The sequence below is a fragment of the Argiope bruennichi genome, chromosome 11 (genome assembly GCF_947563725.1).
Source record: "Argiope bruennichi chromosome 11, qqArgBrue1.1, whole genome shotgun sequence".
Lineage (NCBI taxonomy): Eukaryota > Metazoa > Arthropoda > Arachnida > Araneae > Araneidae > Argiope > Argiope bruennichi.
Window position 1 is genome coordinate 11,043,166 of NC_079161.1, and position 14,631 is coordinate 11,057,796.

The following is a 14,631-nucleotide window of genomic DNA, read 5'->3' on the forward strand; positions in this document are numbered from 1 at the left end:
ACGGTCTGGAGAGCGGAAAATCACTTGGTGCGAGATACGGGCTGTAAAGAAACTGTTCCAATAAATTCTTTTGAAAATGCTGTACTAAATGACGTGTTACCGAGGCCATGTGTGGGCGAGCGTAGTCGTGTAATAATAATAAGGCACCTTTCGAGAGCAATCCCAGTTGTTTCCGAAAATTCCTTATTACACTTAACATTTCATTCACCGACCGTGTATCCGTCCGTTAATGCTGTTATTTTCTGTTACTTCGGGTCGCTACGGCGCAACTATATCTGTCGGTGGTGTTTGAATACTAATATCGTCTATTCTGTATAGTTATAGAATTTAACTCATACGGGAAATTTGTTCAAATGTGAGAGTTTTTATTATGGATTTTTTTTCCATCCTATACAAACCCGTTTAAAATGAAGAAGAAAAAAATGCTGCCCTTTATATCTTTCAATTTTTTTCGAATGAGAACTAACTAGTCATGATGTTCGATTTCACATGGTTACCCCTTGATATGCGATTTTACTTAGTAATTATATGATACATCCTATTTGGGGAATTTGTTATTATTTTAATTTCTATAATAATGTAAAGGCATTTGAGATATTAAAGCCTTTTAAAGGGATTTTTGCATTTTAAATTGCTAAAACATTCATTCAATTCCAGATTTAAAATTAAAAATGCGATGATTCGATTCACGAGTTAGATTCGTCTTTCTGTTCGAAGGAGTTAAAAACTAACGGTTATCGAATGTATCTTGAAATTAGTAGATGAAGAATCGTGGCATATTCTTAAATCTAAATATAAAAACATTTTTAGTATTAAAATTAAATCTTAATACAATGGGAAATAGTTGATTCGAAATTAAAGGAAAATAATTCGAATTGTCTAAAAATTAAAATTAAAATCATGCAAAATATGTATTTAATGAGCTAGAAAAAAAATTCGAAATAACTAGTTCCATTACAGTTCTTCAATAAAAAAATAACAAAAAAATTGAATTTTCTTAGTCTTCTATTTAAATTACCCCTGGCGCTTAAAAAAATTAGCTAAGGAATTGCTTAAATACCTTCTGGGTTCCATTATATACTTTAGTAGTATTTTCTTTCCTATGTTTGTTACAAATTGATTATTCGACAAAAAGCAATCAAATAGGTTGTATTATAATTTAATTTATTCACATTTTATTATCATAAAAAAAACGTACAAAATTATTTTTCAACAATAATTTTTAGCTATTTATTACTTTTTTTTTTTTTCTCTCGTAACAAGTGTTTTCATTAATCATGCTTCTGATTGATGCGCTTAGACATTTTATTACTCGAAAGTTTATATATTTTCGTTTTTACTGAAGTGTTTTTTTATAAATTCAAGAATATACTAAGAATAAAAAATAATAATGATTATGATTTATTATTTGGACCCTCAGACTACTTTTGGAATAAAAAGGCGGCTTCATTTTTAAAGTGATTTAAACGGTCAGATATAGCAGATAAAGCAAGGAATAGCAAATGTTCCGAATAGAATGAGTCATTTAATAGGAAGTTAAATAAATACAAAAGCCAAAGAGCTACTTTTGAATATAAAAAAGTTGTTCCATGAATAACTTAATTAGATTTAAAAGAAACTGATAGTAGATGAATTAGATAAATTTCAAAAGTTAATTATAATTCACAAAAACTTAATCAAAATTGTAATGCAAGGCTTAAATTGTTTTATATTAGACAATAGATAAAAGAAATATTTCAAATAAAAAAATTATTCTGCATTGTTAGTAAATAAAAAACACTACGATCAACTAATGACCTGCTGTAGATTACAAATTTAAATAACGTTTATGCATTTTATAAGTGTGCGATATCAATTTTTTTTTCCTTCTTCTTCTTTAAAAATTTTAATCACAAAAAGACAACGAAAGAAATAGGAGAAAGATGCTTGAACACACACGCTCTCAGGTGTTAAATTGTATTGTGTTGTGTTTATTGGACGAACGCCAAAATAAGGAAGATGTATTTGGGGAGAAAAACAGATTTATAGGAAGTCAAATATTTACTCAATATAAAGAAGAGGAAGTCATTTTATGGACGAAAAAAGAGAAAACCCAATAAAACCTTATAATGTGTCGTGAAATATTGTTTTCGAATGAATTTTTATCAGATTTCATATCTAATAGTCAGTTTATATTTTCTGTGACTTTTCTGTAAGTTGAGTATTTCTCCCATTTATTCAAAATGACATAGTTGGACAGGCGCCAAATTGAAAAGTATTTTTTTAAATGAAATAAAAATAAATGAAATTTTATGAACTGATTAATTCATATTAACTTACTAGCCGCCTTTAGTGATCAGCTGATTCGCCAGGATATTGTTTTCTTTTATTGTCAGTTATCTGAATTGCGGGAGGATCGGATGGATTCAGATGTGCGGAAATTATTTGATAAAGCTCAGAAATTCAGTAAGACCAGCGGCGGTCGTGAGTATTCAGATTTTTATTTCCATAGTCCCGCACATGAACGTTTTAGTTTCGTAGTCGAGTGAAAAAAATCAAATACGTATTTGGGTGCTTTTTTTTATCGATCAATTAAAGTCAAAATTTGACACAGAATTAACAAATTTTGTAAAACGATTCATATACCAAATTGCATTTATTCAGTCGTTGCGTTGGGCCGCGGTGGCCTGGTGGTAAGGTCTCGGCTTCGGAACCGGAGGGTTTCAGATTCGTGACCCGATTCCACCTAAGAACCGTCGTGTAAGGGGGTCAGTTGCACGTTAAATCCGTCATGACCAAATGTCCTCCCGCTGGTGTGGTGTGGAGAGGGGGTGCCAACTCAGGTGTCGTCCTCGTCATCTGACTTCGGTTCAAAATTACGAGGTCCGTCCCAAAATAGCCCTAGTGTTGCTTCAAACGGGACGTTAATATAACCAAACCAAACTAGTCGTTGCGTTTTTGAGTTATTGTGTTTGCATATGCGAATATACTGGTCAACATACGGTCAACCTGTTAACAAATTTTATATAACTAGCCGCCGTAGGCGACCAGTTTGTTCACCAAAACAATTGGGTTTTTTAGGCTGTTAATTATTAATATGAGATGCATTTCTTTAAAAAACATTTCACTTTGTAATTTAACACAACTAAAACACGTGAATTCAGTTAAAACAGTTTACAACACATTACAGAATGTATATATTACGAAATAAAAGCAGCAATGAAAAACCTGTTACTGAAAGTATGACTAGCAGAAGCGCGTGCTTGAATGTTTTGATTGGGAGTTTGAATTCCATTATAGCATTTTAAAAAGTTTTTTTTAGTCTTAAGATAATACGAAAAGCATTTTTTATAAGATAATTATTTTGGAAGATATGAATATTAATTTTTGTCGGCAAGTTATAACGATTATAGCTAGACTTAAAATTAATATATGGGCACCAAAGTTGAAAATTTTTGGAGTCATTTCTCGCCAAATATAATGCTGACAATTTTTTATTGCAACTTTATAAGTCGTTTGTTAGTATGTTTGTTATACACCCGGGATTGCAGACTTTTAGAGAGTTTTTGGATGATTGGCACGATTTTGACATGCTTGGCGAGAAACCGTACATTAATCTTACTTCTTAAAACGATTGCTTGTCTGTCAATGGTTAAGCCTATATTTGCACTTCATTCAACTTTTTGTTTGAAGCCTATTGCTTGATTTCTTTTATATCTTCTTTCCTCTGACTGACTGTCCTCTTTGGTGACATGGCGAACTATCTCCAGAAAACTTCTAATAATATTTTGCAGCTCCATTAATTTTTTTTAAAAATTCAGTACAGCTGTAAATATGTTCAATGGATAAAGCAATCTAAGATCCATATGATATTTTGTTTATATTTGACTGTTGCCATTCAACTATTATTAATAAGCTCGATTTCTATGCCACTTACTTTAGGGTTTTATATATATATATATATATATATATATATATATATATTCTATTTTAAAAATTCCATTAGTATTTTATCCAAAACCGATCATTGCAAGCATTTTAATGGATTCATTAATTTTTTTCCTTCTTCAAACTAATTATTATCCTAGTTTATGTAACTATCCTAGTTTATTTAAAGCATCCATTTAACTTCAGATATTGGATCTAATTTGGGATTCGGAAATCCGGATCAATAACCGGGAGGGATTTTGAAATGTTAGATAACCCAAATTATCTATACTCTATTGTGGTCATAATCTTATCATTTTGGCTGCATTCGAGCAATTGTATTTTGTATTTTAAAATAAATTAACTTTCAATTTATTTGGATTAAAACAACCGCCGTCGTACAGTTTTATCTGTTTGAAAAAATAACTGAATTAGAGTAAATCAAGTCACAGAAATGAATTAAAATGCATTTTTTAGCGAGTTCGCAAATTGTACAGACTAAATCTATGGCAAAGGATACCGACGTGCTCTGATTGGTTTAAGCCTTGGCATCTTTTTGGTAATGTTTTGCTAAAAAGATGCCATACCGAAATATATTTTTATAAAAATAAATAAAATTTGTGAATTTATCCCCCCCCCCCCCATTTTTTACGGTTTACATGTAATATTAATCTGGAACACATATACAGCAGAAAAAATCAAATCCTGAAACCTAAATTCAGGAAATATAAAAATTACAATTCATTAAAAAAACATTTTTGTGTGTGTTTCTTAATATTATTTTGATATAACTAAATAAATTAGCTACGAAATCACATATTCCGTTAAATCTTACATATTTATTCGTTTTGGGCATTAAATAATCATCTCCCCATATGTAGTTGTTGGGAAAGTAACAAACGTTCAGCAACAAGTTTCAATGACTGCATAAATTATCTAATAAAGGCACGAAAATCATAGAAAAATAAGAATTATTTAATTGCTGCATCATATGTTGAGTCATTACTTTCATTAAGTTTTTATACGTCTGTGCATAAACAAAATTAGTTACTTGTAATACTAGTATTATGAGTAATATTTATTATTATTTTTATTAATTAGTATTAGTAGTATTACTAGTAATATTTAGAGAAAACAATTATATTAATAAAAATTAAATCGTGTTGATATTCACTCGTATCTTCCATAAAACTAATGAAAGGTACAAGGTTTGAGCCAAATAAGCGAAAACTACACTATTATGAGTGCAAAACATTACCAAAAAGATGCCAAGGCTTAAACCAATCAGATCATTTCGGTATCCTTTGCCATAGACTTAGTCTGTACAATTTGCGAACTCGTCATTTTTTATCATAAAAATTAATGTTTGAAATTCTGCCTTTAGCGAAACCTAAGTTGACATGTGGTCATTTCTTGCACATCTTTAAGAAGATGATGGAGCATTAAAAATTAAGCATTTTTGCGAATTATTTTCTTAGAATGATGAAAATTGTTATGCACTTTGTATTAAAATATAAATACGTCATATATGTAAAAAAAAACTCGTTTAAAGCAAACTATTTTATTTTTAAAAAATTAAAAAATATATCAATTATAGAAATTTCAAAATATTCCAAATGACTTCATTTTTAATTTTTTTCTTTTCTTTTTATTTAATTATTCTCTATAAATTTATTTGGCACAACACTGGATACGATTTTGTTATTCTAATTAAAAGTTAATTTTTTCGAGATATTTTATGCACACGTGCTAAAGTTTCGTAAGAATTTTGTGTTTTTCTTAATTAAAATTGACTTTTAGCTACTTAAGGGAATATGGAACATAAAAATGCATGCACAGCTTTCTTTTAATGTTTAGTTCATTATTAATTTTATTTAATTTCCTCAAAAATTTAGCCACTTGTAGTATTTTAATCTATTTAAAACATTGTTTTGCGAAAAGTCAATGAATGTTTTTTTTTTTTCCTGTGCACTTCAAATATTTATTTTATCGAAAAGTATATTTTAGTATTTAAAGTATGCTATTTTAGTTGAAACTTATTAAAACTTTTCGTCGATTTTTTTTTTCAAAGTTCACCATCCCCTTAATAACAAGATTTGACTCCAGAAAGGAAACTTGGCTCGTTATTGTACTAAAGAACCTATAAAATATCCTTGGAAAACATTATTGCATTATTATGAATTTATTGCGTAATGCAGTGCAGTTGTTTCAATGTTGCTCTTTGCATCTTTCACGTGATCATAAATTGTGAACCCAATGATAAAAATAAATATTATTACAGACGACAGAGTCAAAAGTCTCTGCCAAAGTATACAGTTTTAAAAATTGCAGAAAGTGCTGTTTGAGATTTTTGCTGTTGTATATCATTAAATATATATACATTATTAAAATTATATAAAATGTAAACCTATAATTTTTGAGTAGTTTCGTGACCGAAGAAAGAAGACACTTTTGTAATTTTAAAACTCCGCTTTTTTCTATCCCGGGAGGCATAATTTGAGTACAAGCAAGAAGCGACGAGATACGTCGAAAGCACGGCACAGGAGCAAACGTAATATTTCCCCCCATGATTATATACTGTGAGATTCTGATAAGGATTTCTTTACACGTGTCGATTTAGGTAAGGGAATTATAGGGATATTTTAAAAGAATTTGTTTAGATCGACACATTTTTATCCCTTCACTCAGAGCGCGCGAATTGCTGATTTAATTATTTTTACAGAAATTTCGTAGCATTAATTAAACAAAAAAGGTGGAATTGGATCAGGAAATAAGATAACATTTTAGAATGGAAGTTAATGTGGGTTAAATGAGGAAATTAATTAGAATTTGATTTAGATTTAGAGATATCATTACATACATATATTAAAAGCTCATTCTTTTTTATCATGTCTGAATTCTCTGATATTTCGACTGTATAGAATGTAAAAATTTCCAATACAAAATGTAATGCCTAATCAAAGTTACTAAAACATATTTTTCAGAAATAGATTTTTACTTCATTATTTTATTTTCTGTAACTTATTTCGATAAAATAAGTATACCAAATACATGTATAGAAATGTTTATTCTTAACTTTTTGTTCCAATTTTTCTTATATTTAACTTTTCTATACTGAAAATGATATATAATGCTAACGGCACAGAAAATGCTTCTATTATTTATTTATTGCCGAATGGCAACAGTCAAATATGCACAAATCACTATATATATTTCATATTTTACGTTTTTACAGCTGTATTTAATTCAACGTTTCGCAAAATAATGGAGCTGCAATTTATGGCAACTCTGAAGAGAGTTCCAAAATTCCATTCCGTCAAAAAAAAACAATATGTAAAAGAAATAAATGTCAAACGGAACGTTTCATTGAGCGCAAAAATAGGCTTAACTGTCGCCAAATGAGAAATCGCACCAAAATTCCAAAACTCCCTCAAAAGTGATTTTTGCATTTTCTTAAAACGCAAAACCTTTTTAATTATATCAGTTTCATTTCTGTATAATTTTTCATTAATTTTAATAATTTTGATTAAATTAATGCACAGTTTAATTGTAGATATTAATGTCGTGATTAAATTCAAATCCATCCATCAAAACATTGAATCGCGTGCTTTTTATCAAAATTAAAATTAGATTTTAAAAATATTGTTTTCTTTGGCATTGCCTCCAAAATAGAATTTTCACTTCCGTTTTCATTTCGTAGTATGTACATTTTTAATTTGCTCCTATAGTAGTATATATAACATATTGATTCAATTAATTTCATATTTTTCTGTCGAATAAAGGGAACAAAAACAAAACAAAAAAAATGCTCTCTATATTAACACTAGGTTTACCATGAGTTGGCATATACCTATTTCTACTAAAGGGATCAAAATGATCCCTTTCGGTATTTAATTAGAAAAAAAAAAATACAAATTGTCTTATCTATTACGAAGTTAAAGTAGAAAAAAACTTTTATATTTTCAATATTTGTTGAGGCGTAATGTGATGAAAAGTCAGTTCCTCTTTATTTATTTACTAAAAAAAAGTGTTTATTTTATAATCTAGGTCTTCAAGACCATCTATTCCTCTACCAAAATATTGACTTACATGTCTTCTTACTAACAGCCTATAATAGCTTCTATCTGACTGAATTTCGGTTTCGTCTTCTTGCTTCTTATATACGCACATTTTACAAACACATACTTATTTTTATATTTATACCTATATCTATGTGCATCCTTATGAAGCAGTTGCATATTTAAATATAAATGTATGTATTCTCAACAATATTTATTCGAATGGTCAAAATGACCCCTTCGGTGAAAGTAGGTATACTATATGCATTCCGCCGAAAATAAAAGAAGAAAAAGATAAGATTTGCCATTATATTTCCTATAAATGTAAGTAGAAATTAATTAAAGTATTCTCATAAAATACGACAATAATTTTCTTCAAGAAAATTAACGAAAAGTTTTCTCAGAGAGGTCAAAACGACCTCTTGGTAAACCTAGTGTTAAGCGTTTCATTGCATAAAACGTAAATAAACTGTACGATCAAGCTGGTAGCCAAAAGCGGCTAGATTTCTAATGAAACGCTTACCTGCTTGAGATACAAATAAAGATAACATCTTTGGGGAGCAATAAATGACATCAAAACGTCCAGTTGTGGAATCCTTTCGCGGGATGATTTTCTCCCCCCCCCCGTCAGGAGGCATTGCGCATGCGCCGCGGGAGGTGGGAAGGCGGTCCGTCGGATCAAGAGGATGCTGAGAAGAGGAGGCAAACCAGTTTCAGGTCACCTTGCATCCGAATCTGACGGCTTCTCTGATGGCTTCCGACTGGGGATATGAACATCACAACGGTAAGGCAGACTGCTTTTTCTCTCCCGCTCATCCCTGTAGTCGTCGAAGTAGGAGAGAAATGAATGTTCCTTGCCCTTCAAAATTTGACAGGTGGTTGGCAAAATGTTGTTATGGAAATGGAGGAATTTTAATATTAAAGCGGGAATGAAAACGTGTTTTTTCTCCCTATTTTCATCATTTTTGTTTAGTGTTTACGGTCGATTTTTATTTATTTTGCGGGCGCTTGTGCGTGTGTGTGGCTTTACTTTTTTTTATAGTAGTTAATGGAAAAAGAAATTTAATATAGCTTTGTTGCAAAATTTTCATTATTTTATTTTTAAAAGTTTATTTAATCCATACTTTGTTAAAAAAATAAATGCGCTTCTTTGGTTTCAGATTTTAATAAAAGATTTTTTAATTATTATTTTAGATTTAAGAGTGGTTAAATTTAGGAATAATAAGTTTTATCTTTCATAAATTTTAGTGGATTGCCGTTGCGAAAATTCAAATCAAAGTCAACCGATTTTTTGCGATAAAAATTAGAAAAATATATAAAAATAAAACACAAATTTATCGATACATTTTTACTACAAATTATATATTTTTGAAAAAATACTTTAAACACTCCTAAAAATTATTTTTTTCAAAATTAATAATTGAAATTTAATATAATTTAAGCTGTTTTAATTTATTATTAAATGAATTAAATGTTAATGAAATATTGATTTTTCTTGATTAATTATGATTTTTTTGTGAACCTTAGTTCAAACTTTTTATTGTTTTATTTTTAATAGTTGTTAATTCATATTTTGCTTTAAAAAAAAATGCGCGTGCTGTGGTTTGAGATGTTGCTGATCGATTTGCAGTATTTTTTGAGTGGTTAAATTTCTGCAAGATTCTTATCATTCGCAAATTTTAATTTAATACAGGCTAGACATTATACATTAAAATAGGAGCAATAATTTTTTTCTGTTTAATATTTTTTATTTTATTTTATGTGGCAATTCCTCCATAGCATTCATTGTCTTGAACATTCTAAGAATTTTTTTTACTTTTAAAATATTAATCGCTGTTGTCATATGTACTTGTAGATATCAGAAATTACTAGTTTTCTGTAAAATAATAATTAATTAAAAAAAATCAATAATTTTTTCAAAATTAATTGCTAACATTTTATACAAATTAAATTGTTGTAATAAAATTGATTTTACTTAATGTTATCAACTTCCAAAAGGACACAATTTAATTTCTTTTTCATACACAGATGCAGCTATGTGGATTGTAGAAATAATATTAATTTCAAAATATCAAGGATAAATTTACCGAAAAATGTGACAATTATTTGCAAACATTATTTCAGATGACTTTGACATAAAAATATATGCGAGAAAACTGCTGATTTAAAATACAATCGACCCTCTGATTTCATGATATTGATTTTACGCTGTTCATTATTACAAGATGAAAAAACTTAAACAAGTCAACTAGAATACGGTTTCATTTGTTAGATGATGAAGAAACTTCAATGAATCAATTAGAAAATAGCTTTCTTGGAATACGGTTTCATTTATTATATGATGAAAAATCTTGAACGAGCCTATTAGAATATGGATTTCTTAAAATACAGTTTCATTATAACTCTGTACATAAATTGCGATAAACTTGCTACATTATGCCTTCTAAGAGCACGGTTGCAACAATAATCAATTCCTCGAACAGAATAGTTTCGATCTGTTCGGAATCAATTATCCTGTCACAGGAGGCTTGAATGTTCTGCAAATTTGTCGAGTTGAACGAAGTATTCACTTGAAACTGTTTGGATAAGCATAATGAAACGCAGGTAATAGCGCAAAAATTATATTATTGAAACCGTTTCTTAATGCTAAAAAATACTACAAAAAAATTCCAATTAATTCAAAAACAAGCGCTTATCATTGAACGGTAGTGATAAGATAGAAAATCAGAATAGTTTGTAAAAAATGTTGCATTGCGGATTCGCTTGCTGTAATTGCTGTTCATTTGTTATGATAAAATCATCATTTTGATGTTGTTATTTTGATATGAAAATCAGAACAATCGTTGAAAACAGTGTTATCGTGTAAACGTAAAAATCTAGTCATTCTTTTCGTTTCTGCCTCTCAATGTCATATCGGTCATACAAATTAATCCCATCATCCAAGGTTGATATCCTTATGTAAATAATAAATTTTAAATGATCAAGTTATAGAATTATTAATTAAAAATAATTGAAACATAATATTGAAACAAAAACAAACTTAAAAAATTGAGATAAAGACAAAAAATTTCCGAATCAGCGATGTATAAAAAAGTTTAAGAAATAAAAAAAATGACGGAAAAAAAATAAACAACATTTATTAAATTTCCATTTGGTTAAATAGACCATTTATCAAAGTTTCATATAGATAAACAGAACATTTGTCAAATTTTCATATAGATAAATGGCAGTAGTTATTGCAACCAAATGCAAACTTTCGAATATAAAAATATTTGTGTCACGAAACACAACCAAGGATTCATTTCAATTTCTTTCTGGAAATTTTGTTTAAAAAATTAAATAAAATTCATTTTAATTATAAATTTTACTCCAACGGATATTTGCATTCGAAATTAGCTTCTGGACAAATATATAAATTACTCTTAAATACTTCAGGGAATTTAACTGAGCGAAATGATAAACTTTGTGACTCACGGTCCACGAACTATAAAGTGTGGCTTCTCTCATATTCCAAGTATAGCAAAAGTATTGTAATCGTAAAAAAAAAAAAAATAATAATAATCCGAGATTTTGACGAATTTTCATGCTTTAGACCTTCCTGGGCTCTAAAACACATTTTTTTTGGAAAATATCTGACTATCCGACAAAGATAATTCAAAAACACTTTGAATTAGACCGATGCAATTTAATGTATGATCTTTACGCCACAAAATTTGTTGTAATTATTTTAATTTTGAGCAAAATCCGTTCAGAGGAAGTCTGGCTGTTCGAATACAAAACTAACACAATAACTACAAAACTAAGAGAGCTAGGTGAATAAAATTCGGCACAGAGATTTAATGCCTATAGTGTAGATACATATCAAATTTTGAGTCAAATACAACAAGAGGTTAACCATCTGTCGGTCTGTACTTTCAAAAGTATGTAAACGCGATAACTGAAAAACGCAGTGACTGAAATGTATCAAATTTTGTAGGTGATTTTGTGGTTACAGTTGTAGTTCGGTGTCAAACTTTGGTTTCAATAGGTTGGGTAAAAAACGAGTCTAAAACACAAATTTATAATTATTAGAAAATATGCGAGAAAGTTTTGCGGAGACTACTTCCTCTGGTTTTTGAAAGTGCTTTGATATTTTATTGAATTGAATGCCGAGTAAAACTCTCGAAACGAATAAATAACTATAAAAAATAAGTTAAAATTTTTTTTTCACTATTGTCATTTTTATATATGTAATAATTTAGATATTCCATCGGCTTTTAACATTTGAAAAAAAAAAAATCTTTTATTTTTGAAATTGCTATCAAAAGGCTATTAATTAAGCATTGAAATTTCTACTCAAAGATGTATCATTTAGAGAATTCAATGCTTAAATAAAGCATGGTGTAAAATAGTAGCTATTTATAACGTTTCTTAATTTCCATGGATACTTTACAACTATCCAGACATCTTGTTTTTAAGAATCAAAATTAAAACATTCAGATTGATAAATTGAAGAATGTTGTCTTTAAATAGAGCGCACCAATTCATTAATGAGGTATTTTCAGAATCCACAGAAATTCGTGTAGAAATGCAATTTCTCGTAACATATTACCCAACTTCAGCGCTAAAATGATGATAAATTCTTTTATATTTTTCCTTATCAAAATAAGCTTTCGAAATATTCCAGTGGGCAGAATCTCATGTTAGTTGAAACACAGGTGCAGCGTTTGATTGAATGGGTTATGTTACTGTGACATGACAGAACAATTCTAACTGAGGCTGAATATTTTTTTTTTTTTTTTTTTTTTCGTTTCATGAAGTAATACATGATTTTAGTTTGCGTTTTTGGTGTTGGCGCTTTAAATGTGTGGTATACGCACTTTATTAAAAAGTTTGTTCTTTTTGTAGAATTGATTGAATGAAATCCTTAGTGCCGGAACTTTCATTTATTTTGCGTTTTAGTGATCAAGTATTAACTTAATCATAATTTTCTTTTCTTTCAAGTTTTTTTTTTCTTCCGAAATTTGGGAACTCTAAAAAAGAAATATGAAAATCTATTCTTTCTGTATTTGGAAATTGCAATGGTTATAATCAAAACTTAGTATCAATTTTTATTGTTGTAATTTTTTTAAAAAAAATTAAAGTAACGTTTTCTGTATGATAATAATTTTTACTAGGATTTTTGAAAATCACCATTTTTTCATCGTAATCGCTGTTAATTATGTCTTAATATAATTTTCTTTTTGTTTTTCATACTTTTTTTTTGTTAAAAGTCAGTTTTGCACATTTTGAACTTTGAAAAAATTTTAAAAAATGCATTCAAGTTCAAGTTGACATTTAAAAAAAAAATGCTGTTGAAAATAAATAGATAAAAAATTAATGGAATTTTGAAAAATGTCGTCCAAATCACATGATGAAATTGAATTGTGCTTTTTCAACAAAAGATTTTGGTGGTTTTGCGCAAAGGAAGGGAGGGAAAATGTTAAATGTGTTGCGAAATCTAGAATTAAATTTGTTTAACATATATGAAGCGTACCATGCATGTGTTAGTAACTCCAATTTATGATGTCTGGCTTTCTGTATTTTATTAAAAGCATGGCGATTTTTCTTATCGCTTTCAGATTGTGATTGTGACAAATTAAAATTAGATTAAATCTTTTATGATACTATTGTACTATATTTTACGATACATTTACTATGAAACGTGCAAGCTGTATAAGCTTATCTTTATTTTTTGAAATAATTGTCATATTAAATGTGCATCTTTTATTGTATTGCTTAGTTTCATTGTAGCTGCTGTAGATTAAGTCACAGCAGTAAGTTTAGGGGCTAAAAATATATGTATTATAAATGATAAGATACCTTGAATAATGTAAGTGTATTTTATTAGTTCGTTGTCAACCTCCCCCCCCCCTTCCTCTTTTTTTTTTTTCGCTCTCTTTTTTGTACCTGAAAGATAAATATAATTTGAAACATAAATTCTAAACAATTAAACGATGTTTTAAGACATAATATATTATATACAATTTCCGAACTTAAGCATTTAATTTTAGAAGTTAAAATTATTAAGATCAAAATAAGTTTACTCTATGATGTGGCAGCTAAACTTGGTTTCTACTTATCAATTAAAATTACTAAATTATTATGTTTATTTTCTGTGAGATTAATTAGTGTTAACATTTTTAATGTTTTTAAAAAGGGAACACTAATAGAAAAGAATACAAGAGCTGACGTAAAACTGAAGTTTCCTCATATAAATTCATTATGAAATAATAATACTAATTAAAGAGTTTTAAACCTTTTTCCACGGTATTTAATTTCGTCAGAGTCTTACTACAAAACTAAGATTCGAGTCAAAATGAATATAATAAGTTTCAGTTTCAGTTTTAAAATCTGAGCTCGAGATTTTGATGAATGTCTGTCTGTCCACCTGTTTTTGTCTATTTTTGATAAAGATAACTCAAACACTTTGAGCTAGACGGATGAAATGTGTTATATGGTTGTTACATCAAACTTGTAAACTTCTATCAAATTTTGAGCAAAATCTATTCAGAGGAAGTCTGTCTGTTCGGCTGTTCGAATATAAATCAGCATTTTTAATTATAAAACGATGACAGCTAGATAGATAAATTCAGTACACAGATTTAACATCTTTATTGCACGTATCAATCAAATTTTGAACCAAATT

The 14,631-nt window shown here is 28.6% G+C and overlaps 1 protein-coding gene across 2 annotated transcripts in view; it reads left to right on the top strand.

Moving 5' to 3' along the window:
• The window catches only part of LOC129956902 (carbonic anhydrase 1-like), a 92,301-nt gene that overhangs the window by 25,115 nt on the left and 52,555 nt on the right, over positions 1–14,631 (top strand). The window contains exon 1 of one of the 2 annotated variants that reach the window (XM_056068915.1): positions 8,637–8,748. The exons of the other annotated variant lie outside the window; for it this stretch is intronic. Within the exon in view, the coding sequence (XP_055924890.1) occupies positions 8,715–8,748 (34 nt within the window). The 5' untranslated portion in view covers positions 8,637–8,714. Of the gene's footprint in view, positions 1–8,636; positions 8,749–14,631 lie in introns of those variants that run through there. 2 annotated transcript variants of the gene reach the window in all.